This window comes from Dipodomys ordii, unplaced genomic scaffold (genome assembly GCF_000151885.1).
Source record: "Dipodomys ordii isolate 6190 unplaced genomic scaffold, Dord_2.0 Scaffold30, whole genome shotgun sequence".
In the NCBI taxonomy this organism is placed as follows: domain Eukaryota; kingdom Metazoa; phylum Chordata; class Mammalia; order Rodentia; family Heteromyidae; genus Dipodomys; species Dipodomys ordii.
This window is the reverse complement of record NW_012267246.1, coordinates 4,177,204-4,195,207: the sequence shown is the minus strand read 5'-3', so window position 1 is coordinate 4,195,207 and position 18,004 is coordinate 4,177,204. Positions and strand designations below refer to the sequence as shown.

Genomic DNA, 18,004 nt, shown 5'->3' with positions numbered 1-18,004 from the left:
GAAAATCAAAGTCATATATTTTACCAATGATTTTCTGTCATCTCAATACTTCCATGCAAATACTTAGGCTAATAAAAGAGAAAGCCTTGTTTCCCAGTTACTGTAGTGCCTGAAGACACCTGTAGGTGGCACTAATATTATTTTATGTTCTATTCCAGATGCAGGTTATTCTATATATGTTCAACATAGGAGAAGGCTTATTAGTTTTTTTTGTTATTATTATTTGATAAGGGATAAGCCAAAATATTTAAAATACACAAAAAGCATAATCTATAGGCCTTTAAAAAAGAGCCACACAGTATTTAATTTGCTACAAAAGCCATGGCATCATTATAACTTTACTGAAGTGAGGGTCACTACATACTTAAGCTTCTGTGGGGTGGCTCCGGATTATGTTGCCGATTTTTTTTTGTTGTTGTTGCTGTTGGTCATGGGGCTTGAACCTCAGGGCCTGGGCATGGTCCCTGAGCTTTTTAGCTCAAAGCTAGAGCTCTATTACTTTGAGCCACAGAGTCACTTCTGGTTTTTTGGTGGTTAATTGGAGATTAGAATCTCCAATTCTCCAGCCTGGGCTGGCTCTGAAGCATGATCCTCAGATCTCATCCTCCTGAGTAGTGATTATAGGTGTGAGCCACAGGTGCCTGGCTTGTGGTTGAATTCTTATGTGACCATGACCAGCTTTCTTGGGGGTGCCTTCTACTCTCTGAATAACCCTACTGGGATTAATAATTGTCTCTTGGTTTAGAGATGTCATATGGATGGTCTCAGAAAAGGAAATTTGAAATCACAGGAACAGTGGCAGTTGCATATACAGTGTGTGATGTCCATGCATGTCAAGCTTTTCCACAAGGAAGGCTAAGAAGTGGAGATGCCTAACCAGCATTAGTATGGTTTATTTGTTCTCTGAAGAGAGGTGACTGGAGCTAGACGCACTCAGAAGCTCAGGTCCTAGAGTTTCCCTGTGGAAGGAGCTATCTAGTGGCAACAGAGCTGCTGTGAGACCCCAGGTTCCCCACCTTCCAGGCATGGTCGAGACCACCAAGAGCTGGGGCCCCTAGCACCCAGCATCACTCTGGGAATACTCCAGTATAGGATGGCTTAGGACCAGCTCCCTGGAGGACAGCCCAAGTGGACGCAGACCTAAGTGACGATGTAAGAAGGCGTGAGAAGGGCTGAGATACTGAGAATTCCTCACTAGGAGAGCATGGCCACTGATAACAAGTGCATTGGGTCAGGACTCCAGCAGGGTAAAGTCAGGCCTATCAGTGAGAGGCCAACGTCCCTAGGCCTCTCGCTTCAATTTCGGCCCACCCCAGGCTTCCTTCCTCCTTTGACCCACCTGGTCAGGTCCTCAATGTCGACCAGCATGGCATCTTGCTCAGTGTGCAGCTCGTCTCGGATGAGGAGAAGCTGGACCAACTCTTCATTGAAGCCTGGGGTGAAGGAAGGAGCATTGAAAAAATAAATGAAGCCGCATCCAATCCTATGAGCATCATCAACACATTATGGAAAAAGAACTAAGCCCCTCAGGAAAGACACATGAACAAATGGAGACTTCTCACACTGGCCTTTCGTAAGCCCAGGTGAAGTGATCTGTGGGAAAAACAAGGCCCATTTGTGTGCTGGAAGAAAAGGAGTAAAGATGAAAGTATAGACTGCACATTCTTTATCTGAAAATGCATGGATTTGGAAGTCTTTCAAGTCTTAGGGTGTTTTCATAGACTGTAACTTAAAATAGGCATCCATCATCCTAAAAATCTGGAATAAAAAAGCTGGAGTTCAGAGCAGGTTAGTGTTTTGGATTTCAGACAGAGATGATCTGCCCATGTTTTCAATTTCATCCATGTTACAGCGGGAAAAGCAGAAAAGTAGCAGGCTAGGAAAAGCAGGATTTTGTTTGAAGAGTGGGGAGTCCTGCGCAGTCAGGGGTGCCCCCTCAGGTGCCCACTGAGGCCCCCAGCCCCATGCCCAGCAGGGAAGGTGGGCAAGTCATGGAGAATCGGAGTCTTCACTGAGAAGAACTAGTGTCTGAATACATTGGAAAGTTAGCTCTCTGGAAGAGTCGGATGTGTTAAGATTTTCAAATTTCTGGATAGTCTTCTTCAGATACAGGAGATTAAACACAGGTAGTTGCAAACAATACACTAGGTTAATGTGACTCCTGTGTCTGACACATTTGAACAGGCAGGAGACAGTTTCTTGCTCCCCCAAAGAAGCTAAGAATCATAGCTGGGAGGGCTCGATAAGGGGGAGAGCTCTGGGTAGGGAAAGAAAAGAAAGTGGGGGAGGAGTAGAGAACATTCTAGCAGTTACCTTGGAAGTGCTTCAAATGATGCATCTGTCTGTGTTTAGTTCTGATTAGTTTCCAATTTATCAAAAAGAGAACTATCACATAAATCTAACATTCCACCTGCTTTTAAAAAGATGTAATTTTGTTATATTGACCTAACTCTTCCTTAAGAATCTCTCTCTCTCTCTCTCTGGAAGTTGCAAGGCTTGAACTCAGGGCCTCACAAGTGTTTAGGTTTCTTGTTCACAGCTGACACTCTATCAAGTGAGCCAGGCTTCTAGTATAAAATTTTGCTGCAAATGGAATCTCTTGAACTTTTCTTCCAGGACTGGCTTCAATCTTGATCTTTAGAAATAGGTTTCCTGGGGCTGGGAAGGTGGCTCGTGCATGAGGCCCTGGGTTTGATTCTTCAGCACCACATAAGCAGAAAAAGCCAGAAGTGGCTCTGTGGCTAAATGGTAGAGTGCTAGTCTTGAGCTGAAGAGCTGAGGGACAGTACCCAGGCTCAGAGTTCAGGCCCAACGACCAACCAGGGGGAGGGGAGTGGAAGAAAAGAAATCGGTCTCCTGAGTAGCTAGGATTACAAATGTAAACAAACCCATGGGTGGTCTGTAGACCTAGACTTTTAAATAGTGGTAAAGTATCAGAGAGCCTTTCCTAATTCTTGACTGAATAACAATCATAGCAATTAAATCCCAATGAAAATAGTTGAGATTGTTTTTAAAAAGACTTGTAAAGTGAGAATGATTTCTTAGTGAAAAGCCTCTCTTCCTTTGGACTCCATTGGCATCAGCTCACTGTAAGACCAGACACTCTAGTGAGTGTTACTCACACTCACTCTGGACACTTCTGTTAGAGGTCCTTCTTTATTCTGGGGGAAAAGCCCATACTCTGACACCCTGTAATTTTCACATATTAGTAATGCGCAATTTCACCACATAGAAGTCCACAAAATAAGTCTCGTTTGACTGACGATAACTAACACAAATGTGTACACAACACAAGTAAAATAGAAGGCATAAATTACACAAGTGACTGGTACCTACTGACCTATATTCTAGAAGCAGATGTTGTGAGTTAAATACCTATACTGTGTTAGGAGTAAGAGAATTAAGACAAATGAGAAGGATCCCTAACCAGGGTGAATCTAGCAAAGTTCTTAAAACTTCTGACATTTTTACAGTCAAGAAAACAAACCAAGATCACAGAGATAATCTTAGCTATTCAGGAGGGTGAGACACAGACTCTTTATCTGCAAACAACCAGCCAAAAAACCTGGAACTGAAGGTGTGGCTCAAGTGGTAGAGCACCCAGCTAGATTGAAAAACCCAAGCAAGAGCTCAAGGCCCTGAGTTCAAGCCCTAGTACTGGCAAAACCAGACAGGCAAACAAATGAAACAAGACAAGCTGGTGATTCTCTTCCTGTCCTTGCAAACGGACAGGCATAATGTGGTCAAAGTGTCGCAGGAAGGAACAGAATGAAGGGAGAGTGCAGCCCTGCCACCCCTACCCCCCCCCTCCAGCCCGGCCAGTTTGTCCCCCCCCCCGCCCAGCTCTTCACTCACTTTCTATCTGGGAGTGGAGGTCATTGACGATCACTTGTAGCTGCCCAATCGTCATGCCTCTCAGGTCCGTGGGCTTTAAACTTCTTTTCATCAAGCATTCACTTATATGAGGCATGTGCGGCAGCTGAGGGCACAGGGGAGAAGCGGAGGTGTGCATGGAATCACAAATACCCGGAACACAAGATGTGGATTTCCCTCATTCACCCATTCCAATTCAGGTTCTGTCTCTCAAATCTCTTCCAGCCTTAGGCCTTCAACCTTCTCAACAAGGAAGTGGTGTATATATAGTATACAACACAACCTGCTTCCTTCCCAACATGGAGCCCATCTATACATCATGTTGGCCAATAATACCCTTCTCACAAATGCTATACTACCTGCATCAGAGGCTTTTTGAAGTTTGGTTGTTTTTTTTTTTTTTAACACAAATGTATTACCCAGGAGCATAGGTAACACCAATAGTGACATGGATAGAAGTGATCGCATCTGATACAACCTAATGTATACCAGGCTATGGCACTGTGCAATGTGCTTTAAACACTGTGTCATCAACTCCTCACAATCACCCTCTAGCATTTGGTAGATGAAAAAAGTGAGACTTAAGTCATTCTCCCAGAATCAAACAACATGATCGAAGGCCCAGTGAGACTTAACTCCAAAGTCTAGGACTCTCACTCTGCTCAGCTGTCCCATGAAAGGCTAGAATGAGAATTTCAGGGACAGACGGTTTGCCGCAATTGATGGGTTCATAAACCCAGACTGGCTTAAGTGGTTTTATTCCTAAAACAGCCAAAATTGTCTTCCAGAAACAGAATGGACCCGAATTCAGAGCAGAGAGTGCTTTTGTGGTATCTATTGCTAACTTTTCTTTCAGGGCTACAGCAAGAAGGAAAAGGAAACAAAATTATTTCTCAACAACAGTGCTTTTGACAAACTGCCTTGGAGAAACCCAAGTTTGCACAACCGCGGGAGAGGATTGGGACAGCCTGTGCCATCTGCAGGCAGAGACACTAGCCGGTGCCACAGCCTTGGGTGCTTACGAGATCAGCGACAGGAGACTTTTTCCTGTTCTGTTTTTCTACTTCGACTTGCATTTTGGCCATGGGTTTGGCCATGGCCAGCGCCATCTTGGCTTCGGCTTGCAACTTCTTTTGTCTTGTGAGGAAGTCCATGTCATCCAGAGATTCCGATTCCTCTTCAGTGGTGTCTCTATCGGAATAGGAAGAGCTCTGTTTGCTCTGTGAAGGAAGAGAGAACAAGCCTGAGCTTTCCCATCCATTTGGTGATGGACTATGGCATCCCGTGGCCGCTCTCCATCACTCAAGTAATGGATGAAAGGTTTTAGCTTACATAGAAAGAACAGTGTAATTAAAAATGGAGACAATATTAACTAACACTGGACCCAGAGCAAGGTGCTGTGTTGGAACTGAGAGCAGCTAGGATGTCAGGTGTCTAATGACATTCTGGTGCTGCTCTGCCTCAGTCAACACAGTTTCTGACTGGTGATCCTTGGTAAGAAAAGAGACCTTAGAGAGAGGGAAAAAAAACAGCCAGGCGACAAGTACCCCTCATTATTCAGATACCTTCTGTAAGAAGTGAAAAAGAGGCTGGAGGCATGGCTCAAGGACAGAGTGACAGCCATAAGCAAGAAAGCCAAACTCTATTTATTGTACTTTACATTTATAATTTTCCCACCTTAGACTCATGAGTGTTGGGATTACAGGTGTGTGCCATCACGCCTGGTTTCCTTTCAAACACACACACACACACACAATCTGATTTCTCTTTTAATTTAATATGAAAGCATATCCCTACTGTATCAGGACACTGATGATTTTTCAATCATGCTCAGTTTCTACAAGCATGGAGGTGTATGTGTGTGTGTGTGTGTGTGTGTGTGTGTGTGTGTGTCCAGTACTAGGACTTGAACTCAGGTCTTACTTTCTCACTCAGTGCTGATGCTCTATCATTGGAGTCACACCTCCCCTTTCCAAGCATGCAAGAAAGCACACAGACCCTTGACTGCGAGCTGGAGGACTTACCATGGGGGACAAGGGGGTGTCCAGGCTGGTCTCAGTTTTGCTGTCATCGGCGTCACTGTCCTTGTCACTACCACTGTCATTCACAAAGCAGATCTGCAAGTTCATCCCGCTCTGGAGGCTGCATGGAAACACAGGACGCTCATTGGCTATTTGCTAGCAGTCATAGCCAATGACGATCTGTTAACAGAAAGCTGTTCCTGTGTTCTTCACACCCATCAGCTGGTGAGTGACCACTATTACTTTCCATTTCTAAATTATAACTTTTGTTAGAGGATGCTTTGCTATCCTATTAGTTTTTATTTTCCCCACATTGATTCCATATTTAGTAAAAAACAAAGGCCAGATATTGTAGCACACAGCTCAATACAAAACACATAGTTGGTGTGCAATAAAAATGCTAGGAAACATTTGTCAATGATGATAACCTGTGTCTTTGGCTAAGGAATGTTTCCTGGGTTCATCCAGGGCCCCCATTCTTGGAGGGACAATGCCGAGAGGGTTGCTAGCTCCGGAATGCCAAGGTCACGGCTTTCTGAAGAAAGGCTTCTTCTTCCCCTCAGTAGAACAGCCTCACCTGAAAGAGGCCTTTGTGCAAGGCAGTTACCCAAAAACGCCAGTGGATGAGACTCACTTTTTTTCTCCCTGAGAAACACATCACAGGCTCACCTTGAATAAACGCTAGGAAAGTCAACAAGCCATCAGAAAGGTTCTTTGAGGCAGGAAGGCAGCAAGGGTCTGCAGCCTGCATCTTCCCACACAGAGCTGCAAAATGGCGGCCTTCCTTCCCAGTTGTTGGGGCTCGTGAGAGAGTCACTGTGTGGTGAGCCCAGGACAGAGGCTCTGGGGATGTGGTCACCTAGAGGAGACCAGGTGGCCTCCATCCTGCACCGCCAGGCTGCAGGTCTGGCCCAGGCCTGGCCTTCTCTTGAAGGGGAACACATTTCAGCACGATTTGATGATAAAGAAGCCCTTTCCTAGCTGATGATGGAAAAGTGGAAGGGTGCGTGAACACAACTGTACTATTCAAGGTACCCATGTGAAAATGAAGCCAGGGTGGGCTGGGGGATGGGTGGGGTTGAGAGAGAGGGGGTGGGGCCATGGAAGGGTGTGGTGACGCTGATCAAGATGTCATGCGCTCATAAACCCATGTGGTGAACTGAAGCCTCTCTGGACAATGACTTGAAGATCATTAAAACTTTTTTTTTTGGAAAAAAGTACTTTTCTAGCATCAGTAGTAGTCCGGGTCTCAGTGTAAGCTCTGTGGAGAGAAAGAGAAGGCAGAAGGAGGGCCCTGAGCAAAAAAGCCACCAAAGGAAGTTGATCTCAGATAGACTGAGGACAGAGGCCATGGAATTTACTGTGGTGACATTGCTACCACAGGGAGAAAGGCAAAGAGAAACTTATCTGCTGGGGCTCCGGTGCCTCACACACCTGGAATCCTATCTACTCAGGAGGCTGAGATCTGAGGATCACAGTTGGAAGCCAGCCCAGGCAAAAAGAGCTCATGAGTCCCCAATGAACCACCAAAAAGCTGGAGGTGAACTGTGGCTCAGGTGGTAGAGTGCTAGCCTTGAGCTGAGGAGCGCAGGGACAGAGCTGCTTGACCTCCTTGGGCTCAAGCCCTGGGACTGGCACAAAAAAAGACACACCCCGCTCCTCCCTCCAAAAAAACCCCCCCAAACGCATTTGACCTCTGTGTTTGGTTTTTTTAAATTTCACTTTACTGACATTTCCAGAGGTTTAAAATGCTTCTTTCATGGAAATCAATACAGAACCCTAAGAAAAATCTAAAACAAGCTCCACAATTATTATGGATACGTGCTGCCACCTATAGTTAAGTTCTGTAATTACAGCGTCACCTAATCCTTTAGAAAATGTAGCTTCCTCTGGAAGTCCAGCACTAATCCCTCCATACTCTCACAACAACCGCAAGGAGGGCCCTGCACAGGCCAGCGGGGTGACTGGCAGCAGATTCCCAGTGATCAGCTTGAGTAGCTGATGTTAGTGGACTTCTGTCACAAATCCTCTCTTCATTCTCCAAGTACAAGTTCTATAGAGCTCAGTTTCCCCATCTGTACAATGGGATGAAAAGCAAACACCTTTGTTTAGTAGAGATTATAAGGGCTCCTTCAGAGGCTGGCAGAGGGCAGGTGCTCTGTATATGTTAGCAATCTTCCTTTTCTACTACCTGGAAGTCTGGGCAAAGGAAGAGGGACCCTAAAAGTCACTTCCCCTAACCATCTATGGCCTTGTCACAGCAATCCCAGACATAAGGTCAGCCTGGCAGGACCCTCCATTGGTCCTTAGCTGTTACCTTAGCACACATGCTTGTTCTGTGTTGGGATTGGCTTTCTTTTGAACATCCTTCTCTGGAATTTGTTTTTTCCTGTAGCACTCTAATTAATATTAGGTTTTCTTTTGACTTATAAGGTCTAAGAAATTCTAATACCTGAAATCAGTCTACAAAAGCAAGACAAACTTAATAATACAACTCAAGCACTCTGGTTTGAGTGATGATAAAAAACAAAAAAATACACAAATGAAGGCTAACTTAGCCTAACTCTGAAATTATGGAGTCTTTGTTCTCTATTTGGAAAAAGTATTGTAAAGATGCATCTGGTCACTGGACATACAGTTGATAAAAATAGGGGAAAAAAACCCTACAATATTCTGCCTCAACCTCCTCTTCAGGAAAGAGTGATGCAGACTCCAGTCCCGCAACCTGTACCACACTGAGTTTCTAACTCAGGAAAGGCAAAGGGAAAGGCTTAGTAGTTGGGATGAAATGGAAGATAAATAAATAACTAAGCCTCAGGTAGAGATCCAGAAAATCTCCTTAGAGCCACATTATCACCTCTGGAGGGGTCTTGTAATTCCTCCCCGCAGTAATCGCTGAGGTTATGGTGGGAAAAGGGACAGGTCTGACATCCCAGCTAGGGGTTCAGAGGAGATTTCAGCAAAGACGTCTTAAACAGGCTTGGGTTTTAAGAAGGATTTGTTTGCCCTCAGCCATTAAGCAGGTTTTCCAGAGGAGACAGCTCTGGGCAGAGCTCAGCTCCACGGTTCTCAGGCAGCAGTCTGACCGGGGTCCATTGGGACAGAAAATGCCTGTCCCAGGCTCTTCTCACTCGGGCCTGCTCCCTCCTAAAGATTGAGATCATACTGCAGTAGAATTTTACCACTCACATGTAACCAGTCTTGTGAAATTCAGGCTAGGGGGTGGGGGGTGGGGGTGTTAATTTGCCCAGATCTCACAAGCACCATCTGAGTAAAGGCAAAACAAGAATCCTATCTTACTAATTCCAGATATCACTCTGAGGTATCTAATGTGGGGATTGTATTTTGCACAGCACCGTATACACAAAGTCTGTGAGTCTGCCCAGCTGCTTGAATTCCTCCCCTTGCCCCCCAAAGGTCTAGGTTATGTTGGAAGCCTTCTTTCCCTTCTGCGCTGTTTTATAAACTAAAACCAACAGTGCCGCCCCAAGCAATGCACAGGGATGTAGGCCTGCGAAGAGATGAACGTCTTCTTGTCATCTGGAGATAAACAGAGGTGGGAGACAGCGGCTGACGGGTCCACTGGCCTGGTGTGGAGCTGTGCGCACTGGTGGAGCGGCTGTTTAGCAGACCTGTCTGCTTAGCAATTACTGTTACTAGAAAACAGCTGGGCTGACTTCCAGCCGCCATTAACCAGAATGATTACCAAATCACGCAGGGGGCTAAGGATGGCTGGGGATGAAAAGCTTTTTACCTACTAAGCGGAGCGCTCAATAAACACAGCCTATGATTTGGTATAAAGACAGCACTTCTCCTGGCGTGGTGGTGCAGCTCTGTAATCCCAGCCCTCAGGAGGTGGAGGGAGGAGGATTGTGAATCTGAAGCCAGCCTGGCTGATACAGCGAGAGTCTTATTTCAAAATTCCAAGAGCTGGGGATGTAGTTCAGTGGTCAGAACACTTGCCTAGCATGTGCAAGGCCTTTTGGGGGCTGATCCCAGAAATCATCAACTATTTATTTAACACTCCTTTCAAGATACAGGGACAAATATGGGGTTATTCCTGACCAAAAACAATGTCATGGTCTTCCAGTTTGCTGGTGGCAGAGGACAGCGGCCTCGTCAGTCTGGCCTCTGGCAAGAGTCTTTGTTGATGAGACAAAGGACCAGTGTGAGGCCGGCCCTGAACCCTCCACTGGGTCCTGCTTTCTGGCTTTAGAAAGGAGAACTTCCTAGCACCAGCTTGGACCACCAGCATCAATGAATCACTATTTGATTTTCTGGTAAGATTTTACGCACATGTAGGCACACGTGCGCACGACCATTAGCTCAGCTGAACTGTTGAATTAAATTTCAGTTGTACAGGATGTCTGCAAAGGTCTCTCCCTGTGTCATCTGGTCACCTGTGGACTGTGGATGGGATGAGTTTACCCAGGGAGGTTCGGAGACACCCCGGGCGGGCCACCCCGGTGGCCTTTCTAATGGATCCCAGGGCTCCACGCCCTGGTGTGCACCCTTGTGGCAGTTAAGTACACAGTAAAGGGTTACCAAGGCTGGACTCCTGATAGTTTAATCCAATGGCGTCTCCCCAGACTATTCTTCTCGTATTTTTTTTAAATCTGTGGAACAGGTTATTTTAAATAACCTATTTTGCTAACTTTTTTTGGGGGGGGGTCCGGTTGTGGGGCCTGAACTCTGGGTCTGGGCACTGTCCCTCAGCTCTTCAGCTCAAGGCTAGTGTTCTATCACTTGAGCCACAGCACCACTTCTGGCTTTTTTCATTTTGCTTATGGTGGTGCTGAGGAATCGAACCCAGGGCCTCAGGCATGCAAGACAAGCGCTCTACCACTAAGCCACCTTCCCAGCCCCCCAGACTATTCTTAATTTTAGCTTTTGTTGTATTAGATCCTCGGTGTCCATCAGTGTACTTTGGAAGTTGCTTGTAACACCAGGGCAAGTATATAGATTTCCTTAGAAAACAGAGCAAGAGAGAGCTTCCCACAGATGCCCACAGATGTCACACGTGCGGCGTTCATGATCCGCATGGCTGGTTAGCCATTGGCCACGCGACGCCATTTATTGCCCTATTTTCTCAACTAGTTGGTGGCCAAGCCATTAAAATATATGACTTCCACTTATTTTAATGGGTCATTGGTGCATTATTCAAAGGCTTATACATAATAAATAGTTCCATATTTTTTATGCTACATCTTGTTCTGTTTTGTGAGAATTTCAAGGGTGACAGAGTGTGAATGAGTTACCCCAGGTCAAGTGCAGACATGGTTTGTTTTTCTGGAATTCCTTCATGGAGAAAGAAGGGAGGAACACTGAGGTTTGGGTAAGGTTTAGCTGCAGAGTGCATAGAATGGTCTCTACAGAATGTATCCAGGGAGGCCAAATGATGAATTAATGGTAGAAGACTTTATATCCCACCAATTCTGCCTCTTCCCTTTCTGTTCTCCTGGTTGTTCCACGCTGATGTTTGGCCTGAGTTTCAGAAATGCCTGTGCTTCTTTAAAGTAAATGAATGGAAGGAAAGCCAGGTTTTGGTGTCCCAGTGTTGATTTTATGATGAAGAATGATGCTCTATGGTCTTTTATTTTAGTGGGGTTGTGTGAATGTGCTTTTGCTGAGGGACACGTAGGGCAGTCAAGTAACTGATCAGACGTTGAGGAAGCATGCTCCTTGCAGCTCAGCTACAAGTCCTGCAGGCTCAACACATACCATTACCTAGGAGAACTGGAAGTGACTTTTTATAACTCTGTGAGGTAGAGGAAAGGCTGTTCAACTGTTTGTGCGTTTCCTCAGTGATCATGCGACACCAGCCCTGTGTGATCCTGGAGCAGCGCGGAGGGCTGTGTTGTAGTAACTGCTGCCCCTTCTGCCCATGGCTCACAGTTTGCTACAGACCCCGTGACACTCTATTGGCCCTATCCGGGCTCTTCACTCAGTTATGTCTCTTCTTGACTCCTAAAGGCCATCAGGTTATGGTTCATGACCTTCCACCCCCAGTTTGTAGATATATGGAGTAGCTGAATCAGGAACAAGTCTCAAGTCCTCTAATAGGAACCAAGTACTTGAAACATAAATCTAGTCACAATAAATAAATTGACAATCAAACTGATTTACAATACATAAATAAGACACCATGGGTGGGAAACTCGGAACGCACTCAGAGGTGACTCCCTGTCTTACACTCGAGAACACCAACACTGGGTTGCAGAGATTCATAAAGAAAGGTGCTAAGGAAGACGAGCAGAGGAGCAGAGAGCTGCAGCACAGAGTGGTGTGGGTGAAATAGGGTTCAGGGACACGAATGCAGGAGGGGCAGGAACGCCACCCCCTAGCAGGCATAATGTCCAGAGATGTGATGGGACGTTTGTGTGTTTGCTGAGATACTGAGGATACCCAAGAAGTCAGAGTAGGCATCACTCAAGACAGGTAGGCTGACTGCCCCTCTCTCAGCCCCACACCTCTTCTAAGTCCGCTCTGGATCATTCCAACTGTGCATGCTCAGACGATGGCTCCCAGGCACCTCACACCTCATGGGCACAGAACTTCCCCACCCCACCGGCTCGCACAGCTCACAGAAAGGGGGACTAGCCCTCGCTGGCTTTCTTTGGAGAAGGATGGGCCGTGTCCTAACCGGGTCTCTGTAGAGCTATAAATACTGCATTCCTCAGACAGCTGCTGGTTCTCATTCTGCATCAGTGTCCATTTCCCTCACTAATGACCACTTTCATGTAATTGAATTTGGAATTACAGGATCTTAATGTTGGGAAAATGCATTTTCAACAGAAATATTCTCCAGCGTGAATGAAAGAGCAGAGCAGGCTTCCTCTGCTGGGGGAAGCGGGGGAGGGGAGGGGAGGGGAGGGAAGCAGCCATTTCTCTTTAGAGGCCAGCTGTGGTCCGCTTTCACCCTAATTAAGGCCAGATGATTTTCACGCGGTCTATACTCTGGAGAGTAACCATAGTTTTGGGAATCTACTGTGTGCCAGGCCCTTTATGTAGCCTACCTCTGCCCCTCATATACACAGGAAGGAAGGAAGGGCAACTCTGTCCACAATCTCTGAACAGGCTCAGAAGGTAAACTGTCCTGGACCACAAAACTGGTACAGGGCACTTTAAGAAGGTACTTAAGAAGACTGAGAGGAAGGGGTGTGGCTCAAGGAACACCTGTTCCTTAAGTTCAAACCCCAGGACTGCTAGGAGAAAAACTACCAACAAAGAAGAACGGATGAATTCAGAATGGAAGGGGGAAAAAAAAGACAGTAAAAAAAAAAAAAACAAAATAAAACAAAGATGAAGTATATTTTATGGTAAAAATACATGACATGCTATTTTGCAGCTAGTAAAAACACACACAAAGAAAGACCGGGGAAATGGATGGATGTTCCTGATAGGGCAGGGACAGTAGCTACTGTCTGATTTCAATCTTCTAAATACAAATGTGAAGGTAAATGAGTGGGAAAACGGTAGGGGCATACCTAAACCCTGTGGAGGGAGAGATCCAGTTGACTTTAGATTGTCTGTCTCCCAGTTCTGTGGTCGTGGGTGGGTGGGTGAGTGTGGGCATTTGGCAAGCCTTAAGAAGGGAAAAGGAGGAGATAAGGGAGAGGTGTCGGGGAAGAGGCAAGTGGGTTAGGTACTGACAGCTGGAGAGGGCAGCTGCCAGTCTGACTCAGACCTCCTCCGTGCAGAGCGTGACTCACAGAGGAGCCCGGCTGAGCTCATGTGTGGCAGGCTGCTGCCGGCAGTGGGAGCCCCGTGGGCAGTGAGCGTTTCTTCTAAGCGAACAGTTCTGGGGATGGACTTGCATTTATCTGATGCCCTTTCCCGACTCTGTCCCATCCCCCCCCCCCATCCTATCCCTCTCAGGATCTGCAGTAAAGGGCAGACGCTGACGCTGACGTAATGCAGAGAGATTTAACTGTTTGTGGTTTCAAAGCCAGCCTGCCTGTTCATTCTTCTCAGCTTAGGAGTGTTATGTCGAGGATTGAACTCAGGGTTTCCCCAGGCCAAACATTCTTCCTACCACGTAGGTATTTACATTCCCAGCCCCTAAATGAAACGTTTAATTCAAACTATTTTACTCTTTTCAACATTGAAGCACTGCTTTTTTTTTTTAACTACTTTCACTCTTTATGTTTAAAAATATTCGGAGAGCTGGGCCACTAGTAGCTCATACCTGTACTCCTAGCTACTTGGGAGTCTGAGATTGAGGAGATCGTAGGTCCAGGCCAACCTGGTCAGAAAAGTCCATGTGACCTTCTTAACCCCTACCTGGGTATGGTATCATCTCAGCTACATGGGATGCAAGAATGGGCCTGACAGAGAGACTTTAAGTCCACTCAGGAAGTTGGATGCAGTGTGCCTGTGATCACAGTGATGTTGGCGAGGTTAGAGTAGGAGGCATGGCTAAACACCAGAGAAATGGAAAACAGTTCTGGGGGCATGGCTCAATGGTACAAGGCCGAGTTCAAACCCCAGGAACCAGAGAAGAAAACAAAAATTTATTTGGGGCTGATACGTAGGCTTGCCTCCATAATTAGCTTTCTTTAAAGAAAAAATATCCTCTTTCATGATTTACTTTCTACCCACTGAATCCTAAGTAGTAATGAATGAGCTGGATCTCCTGAGTTGCATGGCCACTCAGTTTTTGTCATCTTTAAGATGGGGTGTACCGGGGCCTGTGGCTCACACCTGTAATCCTAGCTACTCAAGAGTCTGAGATATGAGGAACATCGTTCAGAAGCCAGCCCGGGCAGACAAATTCTTGCGACTCTTATCTCCAATTAACCAACAAAAAACTAGGACTGGGCCTTGTGCCTCGAGGGGCAGAGCGCTAGCCATGTGCAGAAGACCGGGTTGGGAGTTTGAGGTCCTAAGTTCAAGCTCTAGTACCAGCATGCATACACGCACACACGGGCGGGGAGGTACCCCATGGCTGCCCTTCCCCAGGCTGCTGGTGGCCCGAGTGCACACGGGCCTGCGCCCTGTCACCTGCTGAGCTTCTCTCCCCAAGGGGCTGCAGCTGGTTGCTGTCCGTGGGGTCACCACACCTGCAGGGGGGGCCTGAGTCATAGAGCCCCGGGGGGCCGGTGCGTTTCACCTCGTCTTCCTTTGCCCAGGCAGTTTCCCGTGTTCTCCACCTGACCTCTCCACGGTCGTCCCCGGATGTCGGCACAATTATCACCCCACTGGACAAATGCGGAAACTGAGGCACGGGTGAATGGAACCGTCCTCAGTGATACTAAGTGGCAGAGGGAGCGTTTCAAGCAAGACCCGGGATCCTAAGACCCTCGGGCTCCTGGGACGCTGCCCCAGCCCAGGCCGCACCGCCTCCCCGCGAGCTCTTCCGTGAGACCTGGGCCATGCTGCTGCGGAGATGTGCGGAAGGAACGGAGCATGCGCACCAGGCCGCACCGCCTCCTCGCGAGCTCTTCGTGAGACCTGGGGCATGCTGCTGCAGAGATGCAGTGATGCGCGGGAAGAACGGAGCATGCGCACCAGGCTGCACCGCCTCCTGAGCTCTTCCGTGAGACCCGGGCCATGCAGCTGCAGAGATGCACGGGAGGAACAGAGCATGCGCACCAGGCCGCACTGCCTCCCTCCTGAGTTCTTCCGTGAGACCTGGGGCAAGCTGGGGTGGAGATGCCGAGGGAGGAACAGGGCATGTGCACATGTCATCTCTCCAGCCGCCTAGCCAAAGGTAAACCCAGGAGCAGTGATGATCTGTGATGGGAAAAACGGGCAGCTTGCAAGAATGGGGCGCTGGGAGCAGAAGACATGGTATTTTCAATGACAGTCTCTGATGTCTTTTAAGACTTTGGATCCATAATCCACCTAAAACAACACTACAAATTAAGGCCGTCGAATCGCTCCTCCCCTCCCCTCGCGGTTGTTAGCTGCCACCATGGAAGATTGCTATACCCGCCAGAGAAATGTCCGATGGGTGCCGCAAGTGCATGTGATGGGCTGGGGTGAGAGTCATCCGAGGAGCAGGGCAAGGTCCACCAGCCCGGGCTGGCCTCGCATGCCCGGGCCCTGGGGCTGCCTCACCCAGCTCCCATGGGCGGCGCGGGCCAGGCGCCCAAGCTGCAGGGATGGATGAAGTTGTGATGGCTTGTCAAGGACGAGGCGCCAGCGAAGAACGATTCCTCGAAGCTCTTTTAATTAAACATTGAGCCGTCCATGGGGCCATTTTTTAAATATGATATGTAGCCCTGTGGCCTCCATCCCTTTTGCAATGGCTCAGGCAATTGAATTCTCATTGATGATTAAAAAAAAATTCATAAGACAGGGTACAGCTGGTTATGCCTCCAGCAAGATGTCAAATTCAGCTTACACAAAATTAATCGCCCCTAATTAAAGCGGGGTCACTGGCGATACTGTAAAACAAAGCTATTTATTAGACAAAGAAAACTTCACAAATACCGATTTGCTTTTCTTTCAGGTCGGTGAAGGGGAAGAATTGCTCACATAATTGAATTTGTTTTGCCATTTTAATCTTGGTCCTTCTCCAAAGATCCCTTTTAAAAACTCTCCTCACCTTTGAAATTGCATAATAAAGATAGGTTTCTCCGTATACTACCCAATGACTTCCAAAAGCATAAAAAAAACCATGAATTACAATTTTGCAATGACATATACTTGGAAACACTGATACTGAAAGTTTTCTGAATGAATTTTTAGTTCACATACAGGAGATTAACATGGGCGTTTTAAAGATACATTGAATGTGACAAATAGGTTGCTTTCGTGGGCCTCTATTATTCCAGGAAAGATGCAACAAACATTGAATCTCATTGCACTGTAACAGGTCAACCCCTTTCCCTGCCATTGCATTTATTTCTTCCAGGAAAGTATGCAAAAACGATTCCTGTTAAAGGCAGAAGGGTGATTCACATTCTTGGCAAAATGATGCTGGTTTGACCTGTGTACAGATGCTCAGTCTCAATCACAAAGCCACCATGAATCTGTTTAGATTCTGTGTTCTCCAACTGGAAAAACAACTTCCTGGTCTGTGGCAGCCCCCACTCGGGACTTCCTGTCCCATCCCAAGAGGAGTCTGGAGCCTACTCTTCGTCTTCTTTCTCTTCCCCATCAATCCAGTCTATGGGCTTTGGTGGGGGGTAGGGGAGCTAGGAAGGCTAAGAGAAGCAAACAGCCCACTGATGGTTATTCAAGCCAGCTGCTCCAACCTTGTGTGGGGCCTTCTGCTTTTTCATAATGCTTACAATGCTGGAGGGCAGGTGGGAACTCGTCCTCCATCATGCCATTCACTGCAAGCTTTATGAACAACACTGAGTTTGACTGTGTTTATACTTATGTATGTAAATAAAATTTATGTAGGTAAATAAATTTTAGGACGAGAGGGAGAAGCGTGGGAAATTTTCTCCATAATGTGAGACTAGGTTGTAATGTCTGAATTGAAAGAATTCCTAGATGTCGGATACTAAGAACCATTCTGTTTCATGTTCTTGTAGCAGCAAAAACAGCTCCTATTTCCTAAATAACATGAAGCTATAAAATCAAGATGTGAAATAGAGGGCTAACTGATAATTTGGCCAATGAAAAAAATTTATGGAAAGGTATTATACTAGTGATAAAGGAAACTGGGTGTGGTGATATATACCTCTATTTCCAGCACTTGGGAGACTGACAAAAGAGGATTGTTGGTTCAAGACCAGCCTGGGCTACATAACAAGACTTGTTCAAGTAAGAAAGAGAAAGAGAAAGGGAGAGGCAGAAGGAGAGGGAGAGAAGGAAAGGGAGAGGGAGGGGAGGGGTAAAAGGGAAAAGAAGAAGGTAAAGGAGGGAGAAATGTTTTTCTTTTCAACAACATAGCTAAACCTAGTATTTCTTAGGCCTATTATTCTAAAACCAAGTAACTAAAAAAAAAAAAAAAGTAACTAGCCGGGCGCTGGTGGCTCACGCCTGTAATCCTAGCTACACAGGAGGCTGAGATCTGAGGATCGCGGTTCAAAGCCAGCCCGGACAGGAGAGACCGTGAAACTCCTATCTCCAATAAACCACCAGAAAACCGGAAGTGGCGCTGTAGCTCAAGTGGTAGAGTGCTCGCCTTGAGCTGAAGAGCTGAGGGACAG

General features: G+C 46.7%; 1 protein-coding gene across 1 annotated transcript in view; it reads right to left on the bottom strand.

Moving 5' to 3' along the window:
* LOC105985548 (schwannomin-interacting protein 1-like) overlaps window positions 1-18,004 on the bottom strand; it is a 52,197-nt gene that overhangs the window by 3,488 nt on the left and 30,705 nt on the right. The window contains exons 3-6 of the mRNA XM_013016139.1: window positions 5,898-6,015; window positions 4,896-5,093; window positions 3,856-3,979; window positions 1,340-1,433 (exon numbers count right to left, since the gene is read on the bottom strand). Of these exons, the coding sequence (XP_012871593.1) occupies window positions 1,340-1,433; window positions 3,856-3,979; window positions 4,896-5,093; window positions 5,898-6,015 (534 nt within the window). The remainder of the gene's footprint in view (window positions 1-1,339; window positions 1,434-3,855; window positions 3,980-4,895; window positions 5,094-5,897; window positions 6,016-18,004) is intronic.